The following is a 17,761-nucleotide window of genomic DNA, read 5'->3' on the forward strand; positions in this document are numbered from 1 at the left end:
AGAAAGAGCCCAGCGTCACGCCGGCCTCAGGAAAATTGCGCGCGCACTGCAGCCCTAACTCAGACACGGGCACCTACGGACGGGCCCGCCGGGCGCTCTCCGGCGGTTCCCCCGGGGGACAGCAGGGGCTCACAGGCAGGCCCCTGCCCTCAGGCCCACGCACCCCCGGGCCTCCCCCTCAGCACACCACAGTGGGGCCAGCACGAGGCCACCTCCAGGGGACCAGAAATGCAGACAAACGTGAGGAAAACACTTGATCGGGACCTTAGCTTGGAAAAAAATGAAACTAAAAATTATGAAAGTATTTTATCTCACACTTCGGCCCTTTTAATTAGACTTGCAGCTGAACAAGCAAAAGGGTTGGGATGGCCGGTGGTTCACGCTCCCACAGCTTTGCATGATAGCGCTTGAGGGTCTGGACTTTTCCAGCAAACTGAGTGTGCAAAAAGCAAAGGGCCCGGTGATGTGCTCAAGGCCTCTTTCAATCGTTGTGCCAGTCAAATGATTCTCTTGAGAAGCACCAATCCCCTTATCTCGAAGGGACCAGCCTTGTCCATCCTCTTGTGCCCCCCCCCCCACGCACACATAGGCCAGCGGCCACCACCCACCTCCTTCCTGATAAGCTGCTGCTTTTGCAAGATTTGCAGCTCCGGGTTGCACCCTGGTGTCTTAGCATTTTTGCGAAAGATCCACCAGCAAAGACTGAGGCCGTGCTCAGGGCGGTGAGGGTCTGTTCACCAATGGGCAGTGAATAATCAGAGCTGCTCCCTCCCGATACCTACATTACAATTTTTGTTACCGAACGAAGGTGCACACACCGAGCGCTATGGCACCCTTCTTCAGAACTCTTCTGCAGTGGGACCAAAGTTTTAGCAGGCAGCTTCTGTCCAAACAGCCAGCGGGGTGGGGGGTGGGGGGAACCCGGGGTTCCTATTGCACTTGGCCCCGTGCAAACAGTCTCGGCCAAGGCCAGGGCAGTGTGCAACCGGACCTTGGTTCTTGCAACTTCCCCTAACCTCCCGCCCCAGCAGAGCTCACGGCCCTCAGTTCTAATTCTATAAATACCCCCAAGGGCGTGCCCAGCCCAGCCTGACCCGCTGCTCTGCAGGACCCCTGTCCACTCCAAGCAACATTTATTGAGAGCGCTGAATAGTTAGCTGGGAGGGGCCGGGGCTGCCGGAGGCATCCAGACTTCTGGATCCATACACGTGTATACAGGATGCGGTGGGACAGGGCGGAGGGGTCAGGACACCATCTGGGGAGGCGGCCCGGCCTCAGACGGCGGACGACAGCTTCCGCTTGGTGCTCTCGCTGCAGTGGTGCAGGATGAGGTCTGCGCTGGGCCGCGGGGGCACCGCGGGTTGCGGCTTTGCGCTCTGAGTCTGCGGCTGCTCCCCTGCGCCAGAAAGCGCTGCACCGTGAGAGGCCCCGCCCCACCTTCCAGGCCCCACCCCCGGACCCGCCTCCCCGCCCCGCCCCGGGCAGCCCCGCCTCCAGGCCGCTAAGGACACTCTAGAGCACGGCCCGGGCCGCGCCTAGCCCCGCCCCACGCCCCGCCCCGTCTTCCAGGCCCCGCCCCAGGCAGCCCCGCGCCCAGGCCGCTGCGGGCACTCACCGCGTGGGCTCCCTGCGCTCTGCGGTCCAGGCCGCGCGTGGCGGCGACGCTGCTGCAGAAAACGGACACTGTTGCGCCGATAGGTGTCCTGGCTGAGGCGGTTCCGCGACCGCTGGTGGATGCTGTGCGCGTTGCGGATGGACGACCTGGGTCCAGAGGGACGGGGGCGTTACTCAGCGCCTGGCTGTCCCCGCTGCACCTGCGTCCCCGCCTGCGGGGACTCGCATGACCGGCCCTGGGGTCCAACGACTGGCCAGGGGCAGTGGGAGGGGGGCGGGGACTCCACACGACGGGGCGGGTCATGCATGGAGCTACACCGTGCCAACGCGGACTCCTGCTGGGTGGCAGAGCCCAAATCCATTTCCCACTCCCGGCCTCCTCTCCCCAGAAAGCCCTCTGGACTGCCGCAGCCCTCACGGGTCGTCCCCAAGGACGCCAGGCATCGACGTCTTCACCTCCACCTCACACCCCTGCTTTCCCAACGCCCCCGCGCCAGCCCCACGATGTGGGAGGGCACGTCCAGCCTTGATCCAGTGATGGTACTGCCTCGCCGCCTGCTGGGGAGCACCTGTCCTGACCTCCCTCCCTAGCACTGCCAGTCCAGGGCCTGGACCGACAGAGGGGACCCGTGGTATCCCCTCCTCAGCCCCATCCAGTGCTGGGGACCCTTGCTCACCTGCGGGGAGGTGCCCCTCGGCTCTTGATCTGGCGTTGGGCCTGGGTTACATCCTGCCCGGACTTCTGTAGGTACATGGATGGGAAGTACCCTGTGATGTCGTCCTTCCTGCAACAGAGGCAGCCCTTGAAGCCCCCGCAGTCACAGGGGGGAATAGGGGCCTCAGATGTGGCGGCTCAGGGATCCCTCTAAAGAGCTGGGGTTAAGGCAGCTGGAAGTTGCAGACACCCTGAAGCCTGGCCAACAGCAGACCCTATCCCGCTGGGCCTCAGTTTCTTCATCTGTGCAACATAGCCCCTACCCCCAGCCATGATGTTGGTAGTGGGAGGAAGTTAGCAGGTCCAACTTGCCCCGCAGAGACATGTGTTTGCAATGAAACATCTGCAAAGTATATTTGACAGTTTTTTCTTTTACAGCCATTGTTTCCTGTGTCTAAGAAAACTTTGCCTACCTCCAGGTCACCAAGTTCCTGCTTTCTCTCAAAAGCTTGTTAGTTTGGGGTTTTGTGCTTGGTCAAACCCATGACACATCCCGAATAAATGTGTGTGGTGTGAGGTAGGGGTCTACATGCCTTTCCTCCATGTGGACACCCAGCTGTTCCAGCACCACTAGTTAAAAAGACTTTTCTCCCCATTCTCACTACTATATTTTGGGAGTAAGAAAAAACTTCGCGTATTACCAAGTTCACTCAGTAAAATGCTGATCCTTCTTGGCTGGCGGGAGAATCACAAGCAGATTCTCAGGGGTGCGTGACAGGCAGTTAAACCGAGTGAAGGTCAAAAAGGTTGAGAAATATCCCACCTCAAAGCCCCCGGTCCCGGGCCATGCTGATGGTGGGTGCTGTGGCCACAAGCTCACTGGGGCCGTGGACCAGCCCTATGACTCGAGGCTCTGAAAGGGTGTCCAAAGACCTGGGGAGGCCCAGTGGGTCTGAGAAGATGGCTCTTACAAGCCCCCAGGGGTCTGCTCTCTCCAGGAGGAGTGACCAGATAAGAATCACTGCCAACCAAAGATTTACAAGGAAAAACGATGACAGGTTCTGCTCTACCAGTGCTCAGGTAAAATAATGAACACAATTAACTGTCGTACAAGCAATAAGAGAGGGTGAGGTGACCCCCAGTCACAAAGGACAAAGACACCGAACCCTGAGAGCCGGGTGGGGTGGGATAATCACTGATCTGCTATCAAAATGGAAACTGAGTCGAGAGAGAGGTGGCGGCTTACCCAGAGTCCCACACCCAGGTCAGCACTGAGCCCAGACAGACCGTGCCCCGGGCCAGGGCTGACAATCAGGGTGGGCACAGTGGGGAGGGAGGGGCGCGCTCCTACCTGATGACCCACCAACCGTCCAGGAGCTTATGAATGACTTCGATGGCTTCGCCCTCCTGCAGAGACACTTCATCCTCCATCTCGGCAGTATAGGCTCTGATGGTGACATAGGGCTCACCTGGTCGGCCGTGGGGGCAGGGGCACCGTGTGAGGGTCCGCCCAGCACTGGCCTGCCTCCCAAGGCGAGAGGCTTCCTCCAGCCAGAGCCCAGGACCGCCCTCCCCCCTCCTCCCTGCCTGCTCCTTGCTGGTCTCCTCTGCGGGCTCCCACCACCCACTCATGTGGCACCCTGGAGTTGTGCCCTCTGCCCACTACACCCCGGGGAGCTGGCCCATCCCACCCCCCACCCCCCACATCACGGGCCAGGCACCTAAATAGGACACGTGGCCGGGCAGGCAGTGCAGGGGTGGGGCGCCCGTCCACGTGGCACCCGAGCCATTTGACTCCGGCATCCACACCTTTTCCAGTTTTTCCACAGATGTCATAAATCAGCATACAGTTGTGAAATCGCTCCATTTTAAAATACGGGCAATCAACTCTAACTTATGTCCACCTCCACATGGGCCCCATCCAGCTCGGGCGCTGCCGGCTCTCCCCTTGCAGTCAGCGAGGATGCCCCCACCTCCAGGCAGTGCTCCTTCCTGAACCTCAGATCTGCTCATCGGTCGGCTTCCCACTGGACCTGGCCCAGGCTGGACCCACCTCTACTCTACCTCCTGGTTCCCTGTCCTGACCAAGGGCACCACCTCCTACCCGGGCCCCTCAAGCCAGACTATGGGGTCTCCACCCTGCACCCACTGCCCAGTCCTAAATCATAGCCAACCCCAAAATGGGTATGGTGGTGTCCGGCTTCTCAATATCCCAGGAGCCCCTCCGGTCCCCTCCCTTCACGTCCTTCTGGCCACGGAGGGCAGGCCGTACCTTCATAGTTGGGCTCTGGGTCCTCTGCTTCATCAGGACTGTCCAGGGGCTCCAAGTAGGACGCCGGGACCCAGCCTCGCTTTGTCTTCATTTGACAGAACCACCAGCCTGTGCAGGGGGTGGGGGGGTAGGAGGGGTGAGGCAGGAAGTCTAGATGGGCCTGGCAGCCTCCCTCAGCCCCCAAGGGTGGTAAGGACACCTGGACATAGACACACAGACATCCAACACGAAGATTCAGAAATGTCACCTTCACCACACTCCACGCCAGACCACACACAGCCACGCACACAGGTCACGGGATTACAGCTCAGAATCTGCTGCCACGTATCACGCCCAGAAGCTCGCCTGGCCTCCCGGATAAGCCCCAGGCATGCACAGATGCCCACAGCCTCCCCCAGGGGAGGACAGTCGCCCCCCCCCCCCAAGGAGCCACAGCCCGTCAATGGACCAGGTGGGGAGGAAGCCGGAGTCTGGCTGAGGGGCAGAGCCTCGGACGCAGGCACCCGGAGAGCAAGGTCCCGGCAGGGCAGGGAGACTGACCGCTCTCACTCTTCTCCACGACCTCCACCACGTCACCCGTGGCCAGAGCCATCTGGGAGCCCGAGCTCTTCTCGAAGTCGGCGATGGCCCGGTACGTCTGCAGGATGATGGGGCCCGTGATGTCTGGCCAGAGGGAGGGCGGTGTGAGTGGACGGTGCGGGATGGGCTGCCTCCTCCAAGCAGTCCCCTGCACAGGCCACCAGAGCCAGGCGTGCTGGAGGTGGACGCCCCCAGCCAACTGGAAAGCAGCAGAGACCAGCGAGTCCTCGCGGCCCCGCACTTATGGAGCACCTATGTGTTCCAGACACTAGTCACGCTCCTTACGCATGCTCTTTCTCCCCTGATGGGTTAGGGAGCAGCCCCCCTGGGCCCTAACGTGCACACAGATCGGCCCGGGGATCTTGCCGGAACGCCGGTTCTAATTCCACAGGGCTGCAGTGGGACCTGAGAATCTGCATTTCTAACCGGCCCCCAGGTCTTGCCACTGTGCCGCGTTATGGACTGAAATACATCTCCTCTTCCCTCCAAAAAATTCACATGTTGAAGCCCTAAGCCCCAGTACCTTAGAATCTGTATTTGGACTTAGAGCCTTTAAGGAGGTGATGAGGATGGGGCCCTGACCCCATAGGACTGGCGTCCTTATAAGACAAGGAGGAGACACTAGGGGGCATGTGCCGTGTGAGGGCACAAGGAGGAGGCAGCCGTCTGCACACCGAGGACAGAGGTCTCGGCCCACTCCCTGATCACAGACTCCCAGCCTCCAGAACTGTGAGAAAGTTCATTTCTGTTGTTTAAGACCCTCCCCGCCCCCCCGCCACCCCGGTCTGCGGCGCTTGGGCCCGCGTAGACTAAGACGCTGCTGGTCCCTGGACCACACTCTGAGTGGCCTCTAGCTCCCACCTGGGCATCCCACTGACTGGCCGAAATCCTGCTCCACATTTCGTGGCCGTGTGGCCCTTTCCCTGAGTCCCAACTTAAACCAAGCCTCAATGTGTCCAGCTGTGAAATGGGGCTAATAGCCCTTTGGTCCCTACTCCATATTGTTATAGAGATGATTACATGTGCTAATGCGTGCAAGACGCTTAAAATAGGGCCTGGGACAGAGTCAGTCCTTAATAAATGTCAGGTTGTATTCTTAACAATTATCGTGCAATACAGATCAGATACTCTCAGGCCCCTGCGTGAGCCCTGATGGCCGACTTTGCCCCCAAACCTGTTCATTCATTCAGCCACGACCTCGCGGGCTGTTGGGGGCCAGGGTCGCGCTGGGCTCTGCAGCCACAGACATGAGCTCCGAAAGCTTCACTGACCAGTGACTCCCACAGAGCCCCAGTCTTTAGTGCAGACACCGAGACACGTCCCCCCCACCCCGCCACCCCGGCTCCCTTCCCCGCACGCCATCACGCCCCCAGGCCCTGCAGGGTGACCTACAGGTGGCTGCCCACGCCTCTCACCCGTGAGGCTGTTGTCTTTAGGCACCAGGTAGGTCTCCGGCTTTTTCACCCTGCAGGAAAGAAGAGTCTGGGTTGGCGCTCGCTTGGCTTCCCACTGGGGAGTGGAAGCTCCGGCCAGACCTACAGAAGAACTTGCCAATGTGGGATGTGCGGGCCGCCGTGGAGGGAAGGGAGCCGCGGGACCGGCAAGGAAAGCCCCTGCCCCCTCCCCCCCGCCTTCTGCAGAAACAAAGGAGGAGGCCACTGTTGAAGAGAACGCAGGTGACGCCCCCACTTTAGTCTGGGAGAGGCTCTTGTCAGCTCGCTTCTTCTGGGGCCTCAGGAGAGCGGCCAACAGGGAGTAGGCATCCCGGCCACCCAGTCCCCCAGGCGCTGCGCTGCCCGGCCCTGGGCCAGGGCGGTGTTCAGCGGTGATGGGTATGTCCAGGCCTGCCCCGTACTCGGTGAACAGAGAGGGGCGGAGAGAGGGACCTTCCCCAGCAGGACGGCATATTCCCCTGAGCCCGCCCTCAGCTTCTCAGATGCTCCGCACGCTGGGCCCTAGTACAGGAGTCCCCGAGAGCAGGGGCGGGCAGAGAAAGAGGTGACAAAGCGGAAGCTGCTCAGCGATGAGCAGTGGCCACCAGCACCCCCTCTCTGTTGGGGCTCTGTGCTTCACCGTTTGTAAGCGCTCTGCACGGCCCTGTGACCCCATCTGGCCCTTCCCAGCCCGTTACAGGCGGGAAAACTGCCTTCAGAAGGCAAGCCGATGGATCTAGGATTGAGACTCCCAGCCCAGAGAGCCTCCCCTAGCACCGTGAGGCTCACGGGGCTCCAGGTGGAGACTCGGCAGGGATGCTGGGGTGGGGGGGGTCCAGGTCACATGGGCCAGAGCTGGAATCCTCCCCCTTTCTCTTTTGGGCTGTGAGACTTCGGGCAAGTTGCCTCCCCTCTCTGAGCTTTAGTTTTCTTGTCATATGGGGGCAGTCATGCACCCCCTCCCCAGGCAAAGCTCAGCACCCCCTTCCCTCTTCCACTTCGGGGCCACAAGGAGGGGGCCACTCACTGGCTGTCCGTGGGGAGCTTGAGGTCGTCGGGGCGCACCTTGAAGAAGTTGAGGAGGTGGGGGCAGCGGGAGATCTTGACGGGCAGGCTCATGAGTGCATTGCAGTATTCTGTGAGGGTGCCTTGGCGATTCTCAGCGGCCCGCTGCCCGTCGTACCACCGAGGGGCTGGAGGGGCCAGGGGGGGACACCGGGTCAAGTCCCAGAGGGGGCAGGAGTAGGGGGCACAGCTCACAGGGCAGGCGAAGGGAGGCAGGACAGGTGACCCTGCTTCTCACCTGGCAGGTGGGGGATGATTCTGTTCTGCGGGTTGATGTCCCCCGCCTCGATAGGGAACATTTCCTTTAACATTTTCTAGACATGAAAGAAAAGGGGAAGGCATATCCTTTATTACAACCCTGTTGTAATAGAATCGGAAACGACTCTTCTCATCCCTCGGGCTAGAAATTTCGGCGGCCATCCTTGGTCCTCTCTGTCTCTCCCATCTTACATTCACACCACCAGCAGATCCTTCTGGTTTCACTCCTCAAATCTATCCAGCATCTGACCCTTCTCACTGCCCACACAGTCACCACCTCGGCCCGAGCTTCCACGGAGCCACGGGTCATTCCACGGATGATCATGACAGTTTTCCTACGCCCCCTGCCATCTCTGTCCTCAATCCAGCATCTTCTTCACGCTTAAACTGGATTCTGTCTCTCTGCTCAGAGCCCTCCCTGACTCGTGGCTCACTCAGAATGGAGGCCAAAGGCTTCACAAGAGTCTACAAGGTCCTGCAGCCCTGTCCTGCCTGCCTCACTCGCCTCCTCTGCCACCACCCTCCCTTCCCTTGTTCACTCTGCTCCAGCCATCTCGGAATACTCCAGGCCCACTCCTGCCCCAGGGCCTTTGCACTTGCTCTTCCCATTCTTCCCCCCACCTTTTGTCAACAGCGCTTTCTCTTTCTCTTTCTTCAAGTCTTTCCCCAGATATCACCCCCTCAGTGAAGCCTTCTCCCTGACAATTTGCCCTCCTAACTCAGTCCTCCCATCCATCACCACCCCCCGCTTTGTCTAACATACTGTGTACATCACTTTTGTTTTTTGGGTCTGTTAATCTGACTCCTCCGCTAGAACTTAAGGTCCACAAGGGAGGGCAAGGACCTGCATCTTTCTTATGCCCTTGTCACCTTCAGAGCATCTCCCACGTCGGATGCACCTGGAGCTTAGTAGGTCCTCAATAAATAGTTGTTGAATGAATGCATGAGTCCACCAATTAGTAAAAGGGGCTGTCGTGCACATATCAGCTTGGACAGGTCTCAAAAAATGTGACCTAGTGACAGGAACTAGGCAGAGAAGGGAGCAGCCGCCATGCTGATGTTTCTAGAAAGCCTGCGGAAAATGCACACTCAACACTACTGTGTCTTGTTCTTGGACTCGTGTGTGTGTGTGTGTGTGTGTGTGTGTGCACGTGCAGTCATCCTGGGCTGGAGCTGGGACAAGGGCATGGGATAAAGGGTGCTTTCCACTTCTGTCATGTTTTATTTTATCTTAAAAAAGCCTTCTGGGGCACTCGGCTTGCTCAGTCGATGGAGCTCACGACTCTTGATCTCGGGATCGTGAGTTCAAGCCCCACGCTGGGCGTAGAGCTGATATTAAAAAAAAAAGTCTCATAGCAAACAGCATGGTGACATCAATTGTGACTCAGGGTCCTGGGTGTGGGGGCTGCTTTTAGTCTTCTTCACATTTACCTGCATTTTGCTTTTATTTATTTACTTACTTACTTACTTTTTTCCTTAAGTAGGCTCCTGAGAGCACGACCTGAGCTGAGATCAGGAGTCAGACACTTAACCGACTGAGCCGCCCAGGTGCCCCCGCATTTCGCTTTAAATCTCTCGTACAAGAGGGGAGCCTGGCTGGCTCAGTCAGTAGAGCGTACGAGCTTTGATCTCGGGGTTGTGAATTCAAGCCCCACGTTGGGTGTGGAGATTACTTAAAAATAGAAAAAATATTTAAAAAATTTTTCTGGAGCACCTGGGTGGCCCAGTGGGTTAAGCCTGGGATTGAGCACCGTGACTGCCTCCCTGCTTGACAGGGAGTCTGCTTCTCCTTCTCCCTCTGCCCCTCTCCTATCCCACTCGTTCTCTTTCTCTCTCAAATAAATAAATAAATAAAATCTTATAAAAAAATTTCTCATGTGCGAAGAACAGGAAGGTACCCCATTCTGGGACTCAGTACGCTGCTTGCAGAAGGCTTTTGTGGACCCTCCTTCCACCTGACCCAGTCTCAGACCTAAAAGCCACGCTCTGCACACCACACCCCCCAATGACCACCCCCAGTCTCTGGCGTGGGGAACCCCATGGGGTTTAGAGACTGTGGGATTCTCTCATTCAACCTGGCTGACAGCAGGCATCCACCAAGCAAGAGAACGTGGATCCTGGGGTGTCAGGATTCCCACCCCTTCTTCTCACCCGCCGGGGTCCTCATCAGGCCAGTGACCCTAAGTTGAAGAGCAAGGTCCTGGGGTGACAACCTGGGGGTGACACTAACCAGGCTGTCCCCTGCCAGGACAGAGGAGGCACGGCCCTTAGCGCCCCCTAGAGTTTATGTTGAATGGGGACAGAGTCTCTGAGCAGGAAGACGAAACCGTCCGGTAGATGGACTGTGGTGATGCATGGGGGACATCGGGAATATACTGCAAGCCGTTGCCCTGTGCACTTAAAATGCTAAGTTATGTTCTGTGTATTTTATCGCATTAAAACATATTTTAAGGAAAGCTCACCACTTGCAACGGCATGGATGGAACTAGAGGGTATTATGCTAACTAAGCAAAATAAGTCGGTCAGAGAAAGACAATTATCATATGATTTCACTCACATGTGGAATTTAAGAAACAAGACAGAGGATCATAGGGGAAGGGAGGGAAAAAATAAAATGAAATCAGAGAGGGAGGCAAGTCATAAGAGACTCTCAGCTCTAGGAAACAAACTGAGGGTTGCTGGTGGGGAGGGGGGGTCGGGGGATGGGGTAACTGGGGGATGGCCATTAAGGAGAGCACGTGACCGAATGAGCACTGGGTGTTATATGCAACGGACGATTCACTGACCCTTGAAACTAACAATAAGTTATATGTTAATTGATTGAATTTAAATTAAAAAAAATAAAAAACATACTTTAAGAAAATTTCTTTTAAGTTAAGGAATAAACAATGCCCCCCCAACTGTGGGCTGGGGGTGCTCTAGGTTCCTCGCTTCCTGGCCAGCACCTGGGCCACCTTCCCCCTGGAAGGGCAGAGCTGGGACTGGGTGTAGCGTCACCTCCCTGCCCCTCCCACCCACACACACACACACACACACACACACACACACAAGCACGCGTGCTCAGGGGCACTCACGTGGAACTCGTAGATCTCCGTGAACCGCCGGTAGACCACCTTCTCAGACAGGTCCTGCCACTTTACCAGGAACATGTACACCTGGGGGGTGACGAGGGGGGACCCCGTTCAGCTTCCTGGGGGAAGCCCGCAGGACTCCGGGCGAGCGGGTGGGGAGAGCACTCTTTGGGGCGACCTGGGCCACAGAGGGGGCAGCGACTTCATGGACCCCAGAGCTGCTGCTCTCCAGCTTTAGGACCCAGGGCGAGACGTTCAGCTCCTCTCAAATGAACTCAAATTCCTCATCTGTAAATTGGAGATACACGGGCTCCTGGGGCTGGCAGGAGAGGTATGGGCGGTGAGACAGAAAAGCTTGGGCTCACACCATACCAGAACTCAGTGAGACAGTGCAGGGTCCCGTTTCTACCAAATGTCCAGAATAGACAATCTACACAGAAAGATTCGTGGTTGCAGGGGCTGGGCTGGGAAGGGGGAGTTTCTAAGGGGTCTGCGGTTTTTTATGGGTGGTGACGAAAATCTAATATTGATTGTACGAGGGGCACCTGGATGGCACAGTTGGTTAAGCATCTGACTCCTGGTTGTGGCTCAGGTCGTGATCTCAGGGTCGTGAGATCGAGTCCCACGTTGGGCTCCACACTCAGCACAGAGTCTGCTTGAACTTCTCTCTCCCTCTGCCCCTCCTGCTCGTGTTCTCTCTCTCCAATAAATAAACACATCTTAAATATCTTAAATACACAGATAGATAGTTGATAAATAGATATAGATAGATAGATAGATAGTATGACAGTTGCACAACTCTGTGAATACTAAAAACCTTTGAATTTTACACTTTATATAGGTGAATTATATCTCAATGAAGCCATTATTAGAAAGGAAAAAAAAAAGGAAACTTGGTAAGGAGAAACCAAAATAGATCTAGAAGAATTCTATTCAGCCACAAAAAGGAACAAATTTCTGACAGAGGCATCCACACTGGTGAATGTCGAAAGCATTCCGCTGAGTGGAAGAAGCCAGACACGAAAGGCCACACACGTGGTAGGTAGGATTCCATACCTATGACATTCTAGAACCAGTACGACTAACTCAAGGTGGAGAGAAACCAGAACGGCGGTAGCCCCCGGGGGTGGTGGAGGAAGGAGTGGGCAGCGAGAGAATCCCCCCCGGGGGTGGTGGAGGAAGGAGTGGGCAGCGAGAGAATCCGGGGGCGAAGGTAACTATCTATACCTTGATGAGGGTTTCGATTATGCAGGGACACGTACCATCAAAAGTCAGCAGATGTATCTCTGTGATTGGTGGATTTCATTTTTTTTTTTTAAAGATTTTATTTATTTATTCGACAGAGAGAGAGACAGCCAGCGGGAGAGGGAACACAAGCAGGGGGAGTGGGAGAGGAAGAAGCAGGCTCATAGCGGAGGAGCCTGATGTGGGGCTCGATCCCATAACGCCGGGATCACGCCCTGAGCCGAAGGCAGACGCCCAACCACTGTGCCACCCAGGCGCCCCTGGTGGATTTCATTTTACACAAATTCTACGTCAAAAGAGAAAAAAACTAGGGACGCCTGGCTGCCTCAGTTAGCGGAGCGTGCGGTGCCTGATCTCAGGGTTGTGAGTTCAAGCCCCGCGTTGGGTGTAGAGACTGCAAATAAAATCTTTAAAAATTTTAAATTTTTTAAAATTTTAAAAAGAGAATTTTTTTTTAATTTTAATTTTAAAATTTTAAAAAGAGAAAAATTTTAAATTTTTAAATTTTAAAAAGAGAAAAAAAAGTAAATATGACCTCTAGGTAGTGATATGCATGCTTAAGTATTTAGGGCCAAATGTGCGGATATTTGAAATTTGCTTTGAAACGCACCAAAGGGGCGCCTGGGCGGCTCAGTCAGTTAAGTGTCTGCTTTCGGCTCAGGTCATGATCTCAGGGTCTTGGGATCGAGTCCCACATCAGGCTCGCTGCTCAGCAGGGAGTCTGCTTCTCCCTCTGCCCCTCCCCTTTGCTCAGGGTCTCTCTTGCACGCTCTCTCAAGTAAATAAATAAAATCTTAAAAAAAAAAAAGAAAATCTAGAAATATATCTAAGTACACACGGAAATTTAGAATATGATAAAAGTGGTATCTCAAATTAGAGGAGTAAAGGTGGACTTTTAGTTTCTTTCTCTCTCTCTCGTTTTTTCCATTTTATTTTTAAGTAATCCCTACACCCAACATGGGGCTTGAATTCATGACCTGAGATCAAGAGTCGCGTGTTCCACTGACTGAGCCTGCCAGGCGCCCCCGTAAAGGTGGATTTTTAAAAAATTGGTGTTGGGTAAAATTGGATTCCTATCTCACACCGCACACTGAATAAATTCCAAATGGGTCAGAGATCTAAGGGTAAAAGTTGAAACCACGTACGTGCCAGAAGGAAACATGGGGCTATGGGAAGATTGAGGCAACAGAAGATTGCTACTTAAAATGCATTGATATTTTTTCAAATGTTTGCATGTAAAACAGGTAAGTAAAGCCAAAAGACAAATGATAAACCGGGAGAAAATATTTGCAATACCTATCACAGATAAAGGGCGAATATTCCTAATATATAAAGAACTCTTTGAGGGATGCATGGCTGGCTCAGTTGGTGGGGTGTGTGACTCTCGATCTCGGGGTCGAGATTACTTAAATAAATACATAAAATTTTGGGGGGCGCCTGGGGGCGCATTCGTTAAGCGTCTGCCTTCAGCTCAGGGCATGATCCCAGGGTCCTGGGATCGAGCCCCACATCAGGCTCCCTGATGCACTGGGAGCCTGCTTCTTCCTCTCCCACTCCCCCTGCTTGTGTTCCCTCTCTCGCTGGCTGTCTCTCTGTCAAATAAAATAAAATAAAATAAAATAAAATAAAATAAAATAAAATAAAATAAAATAAAATATTTTTAAAAAATATATAAAAATTTTAAAAATCCTTTAAAGGACTTTTTTTTTTTTAATTTGAAAGAAGAAAGACAAAAAACCTGATGGAAAATGAGCAAAATTCATGAGCAGTTCATGGTACACACACATGTATATGTCACCCTACACATACAAAGAAGTGTCTGTCTTTACTCATAATAACATCAGTGCAGGATGATTAGGTAATTACCAGTTAGTGACGACAATCGAAATAGTTGTTTGTAGAAACAATGGCATAGTCACATGATGGACTATTATATGCATGTAAAAAAAATGAGACAGACTTACTGAACTAATTTGGAGGGAACTCCAGAATATTATAGGAGAATGGAGAAAAAGGTATGTATAGTATGTCACCTTGCTTATTGTCTGTGTAAAGAAGGAAAAATCAGAAAAAATGTATGTACTTTCGAAGTTTTATTTAAGCAATTTCTACACCCAAGGTGGGGCTTGAACTCACGACCCCGAGATCGAGATCGAGAGGCACACACTCCCCTGACTGAGCCCGCCAGGTGCCCCCGCCCTTTTTTTTGCAAAGAGAAAAACAGGAAAGATAAGCCAGAATGAGCCTTTGAGTACGTTTTTTTTTTTTTAAAGATTTTATTTATTTATTCGACAGAGATAGAGACAGCCAGCGAGAGAGGTAACACAAGCAGGGGGAGTGGGAGAGGAAGAAGCAGGCTCCCAGCAGAGGAGCCTGATGTGGGGCTCGATCCCATAACGCCGGGATCACGCCCTGAGCAGAAGGCAGACGCTTAACCGCTGTGCCACCCAGGCGCCCCATTCAGTACGTTTTTTAAATAAAGTTTCGATGTTTGATCACATCAAACCTGTGAACGTATTACACATTTAAAGATAAAATTTAGATCGAGGATTTTTTTAAAAGCTTCAAATTGGAAACCAACGAAAACTAATAAACCTCACTATCTATCAGATGGGTAACAGTCACATTAAAGAAAACTGGAAAAGAAAAAACCCAAGTAACTTTCAGTTACAGTATTTCTACCCTCAGTCCAAAAGGAGGAAAAAACCGCAAAGAAAACTTACATTCGACTTAATAGGTTGATTGTTCCTAATGGCGTGGGTGCTGTAATTCTGATAAAACTAGCTGGCGTGGATCGCAGAAATGAGCAAAGGAGTAAAGATGTTAATTTAGTTGGGAGCCAGGGTTCTCGTGGAGGGAGAAAGGATCTACCAGCGTAAAGTGGTACAAGGAGAATGAGATGGAATAGCTTTTTCCCCCAGTCCGAAAGGCCACGGGCAAAGACATCCCCGAGGCAATGAGCATACCCAGCTTCCAGACCTAGAATTCTAATATCGCTCCCCAGTGCAAAGAAACAGAGATCCTTAGTGAAAGGGCTGAGTCCAGGGCTCTGGCTGGAGAGCACAGGAAGGGCCTGGAACATCTCGACCAGAAGTAAGAATGTGCTCAGAGAAAGACAGGCTAGGGCAAAAAAGCAGAGAAGCCAGCTTGAAGGGGCTCCCACTGGCCAGATGTGGGATGATGGGAGCATGAAATAAGTTATGATAGCGATGGCTCATAACCCAATGAATAAAAGAGAAATCCACGCATCCACAGTGAACTAAGGAAATGGTAAGGAAGAGGGAAAGAACTTGACGGTAACATGTTAACTGATACATGCAGAAAGGAACGGTAGAGTTCAGAAATCACTATTTGGCAATTGTTATAGTCATTAGACTCAGGAAGAGTAATTTGACTCATCCACGGACCATAGAACAAACAGGATATTCCTAGAGTTTCAGGGAATTGCCCCGCAGGTTAATTATTAATCACGAGGGGAAAAATAGTAACTTTACAGTAGAGACACCTGGTGATCAAAATTAACATCACCAGCACAGGAACCCTCAAAATCGCCGGCCACCTGATAGGATCAACGTCACTTCTGGGGTATTTCTGCCATCCATGCATAATCCCAACCCAATGAAGAAGGCTTAGACAAATCCTTTTGTAGAAGGGACGTCCTACCAAATGGCTGGCCCCAGCTCTTCAAAACGTCAAAGGTGAGAAGGACAAAGAAAGATAGATTAAGATCGACCCAAGGGTGCCTGGCTGGCTCAGTTGGAGGAGCGTGTGACTCTCGATCTCGGGGTCATGAGTTCGAGCCCCATGTTGGGTGTAGAGATTACTTAAATAAATAAAACTTAAAAAAAATAAAAATAAAAGACTGACCCAGATTAAGGGAGTTGGAAGAGTCAAGACAAGTGAAATGCAGCAGGGGGTCCTGGGTTGGATCCCAGACCTGGAACATTTTTACTACAGAGGACAAGTAGGGGAACTGGTAGAAATCTGGGTGAAGTCCGTGGGCTGGAGAACAGTGTTTCATCTATGTTAATTTGCTGATGTTGACACATTTGCATCGCGGTGATGTAAGAGAATGCCCTGGACTTTAAGAAACACACTGTAGAGGGGGGTGACTGGGTGGCACAGTCCATTAAGCAGCCGACTCTTGGTTTCTGCTCAGGTCATGATCTTGGGGTGGTGAGGTTGAACCCCGCACTCAGCAGGGAGTCCTGCTGCAGATTCTCTCTCCCTCTGCCCCTCCCGTGTGCGCGCGCTCTCTCTCTCTCTCTAAAATAAATCTTTTAAAAAGTACACAGTAGTATTCAGGAGTAAGGAAACACAATGTCTCCAATTTACTCTGGAATGATTCAGAAAAGTCCAATTCAGAGAAAGAGGTTGGGGAGAGAGGGAGAGATAGGGAGGGAGGGAGGAGGGGAACGGGGGGGGGGGCACAGATGTGGGGGGCATGGAGCGATATTGGAATTATTGGTACTTTGAGGGCAACCCTTCTGCAAGTTTGAAATTATTTCAAAATTAAAAGTGAAAAGAAAGAAGAGAAGTCTTGGCATAGGATAGCGAATGTGCCCTACAAATACCATACAATTGACAAAGCAGAGTCCCTCCCTGGCCTCCTCTGGCCTCGGGGACCCTATGGGGGGGGGGGTGGACATGTCTGGGCAGATACATCCCAGTCTCCCAAGACAGGGGATGGGGGACATTTTTGGCTCCTTGGTGGCATCACCCTGCTGGAGGGGATCTGTCATGTAACTGACCCCACCGCCGGCTGGGGGTGGCAGAGGTTTGCCGCCAGCCCTCCTTCCTTGGAGGACAGCTCCCTGAAAACTGGGATGGTCAAGAAGGGCTTCCGGGAGGAGTGCGCCCTGCACAGGTGCGCTGGGCTGCCCGGACGCGAACAGGACGCGAACAGGGCGCGGACAGCGGACTCCTGGCTGGGGCGGGGGAGCAAAGAGTGAGGTCGGCAGGCGGGGGCCAGGGGCCAGGACGCCTGTCCTCCCACCGAGGGCCCCGGGCTGCCAGGGCGCGCGTCCGTGTCAGCCAGGGCGCGCGTCCGTCCCTGGAGGCGCGCGGGGACAGCGCCGTCTGGCACCTGCGCGCCCGCGACAGGTTTGTCCCCGTGCGCGCGCAGGGCGCCGCGGCTACTCACGTAGTGCTGGCTGGGGACGAAGCGCTTCTCGAAGCCCAGAAGGGCGATGTGGCGTATGAAGGTGTCCCCCATGGCTGGGCTGCGGGGCCTCCCCTTCTGCGGGGGCACTCCCTGGCTGGGCCTTAAATGGGGAGGAAAGAGGAAGTCACTTTCGTCTCGGCAGGGGTGGGGGCAGGAGGGGGCAGGGAGGGCTCTGCTTCTTCTTTCGATTTCTGGGATTCCTCAGACTCCCATGGCGCGGGCTCCGGCGGCCGCATGCAGGCATGTGGATGAGAGAGCTTGCCGCGCATTTGGGGGTGCCCATCCTCCACCCCTCTCCCGCAGGCAACCTGTGGACAAGTCGCCCTGGCCTCTCTGCAGTTCCTGGAACACCCCGTGCTGCTCCCACTGCTGGGTGTGTACCCTTGTGGGGCCATCTGGACCGTC

The 17,761-nt window shown here is 53.9% G+C and overlaps 1 protein-coding gene across 1 annotated transcript; it reads right to left on the bottom strand.

The window, feature by feature from the left end:
- Positions 1–304: 304 nt before the first annotated feature.
- On the bottom strand, positions 305–17,691 carry NCF1 (neutrophil cytosolic factor 1). Its single transcript, XM_026515949.4, has 11 exons — positions 17,336–17,691; positions 10,951–11,031; positions 7,857–7,932; positions 7,581–7,746; positions 6,536–6,585; positions 5,082–5,204; positions 4,542–4,649; positions 3,621–3,738; positions 2,292–2,399; positions 1,616–1,761; positions 305–1,396 (listed from the first exon to the last, which is right to left on the bottom strand). The coding sequence occupies exons 1-11, from the start codon at positions 17,405–17,407 to the stop codon at positions 1,275–1,277; spliced, it is 1,170 nt and encodes a 389-aa protein (XP_026371734.1). The 5' UTR covers positions 17,408–17,691; the 3' UTR covers positions 305–1,274.
- Between the last annotated feature and the right edge of the window lie 70 nt (positions 17,692–17,761).

Source organism: Ursus arctos, unplaced genomic scaffold (genome assembly GCF_023065955.2).
Source record: "Ursus arctos isolate Adak ecotype North America unplaced genomic scaffold, UrsArc2.0 scaffold_2, whole genome shotgun sequence".
In the NCBI taxonomy this organism is placed as follows: domain Eukaryota; kingdom Metazoa; phylum Chordata; class Mammalia; order Carnivora; family Ursidae; genus Ursus; species Ursus arctos.

Bases quoted from the DNA above. Each gene is read 5' to 3' on its own strand.
- NCF1 (XM_026515949.4), bottom strand. From the start codon at position 17,407: ATGGGGGACACCTTCATACGCCACATCGCCCTTCTGGGCTTCGAGAAG. The intron at 4,650-5,081 runs GTCAGTCTCCCT...CCCCCTGCACAG, and splicing joins CGTGGAGAAGAGTGAGAGCG to GCTGGTGGTTCTGTCAAATG. The intron at 1,762-2,291 runs GTGAGCAAGGGT...CTCTGGACCCAG, and splicing joins CGAGGGGCACCTCCCCGCAG to GTCGTCCATCCGCAACGCGC.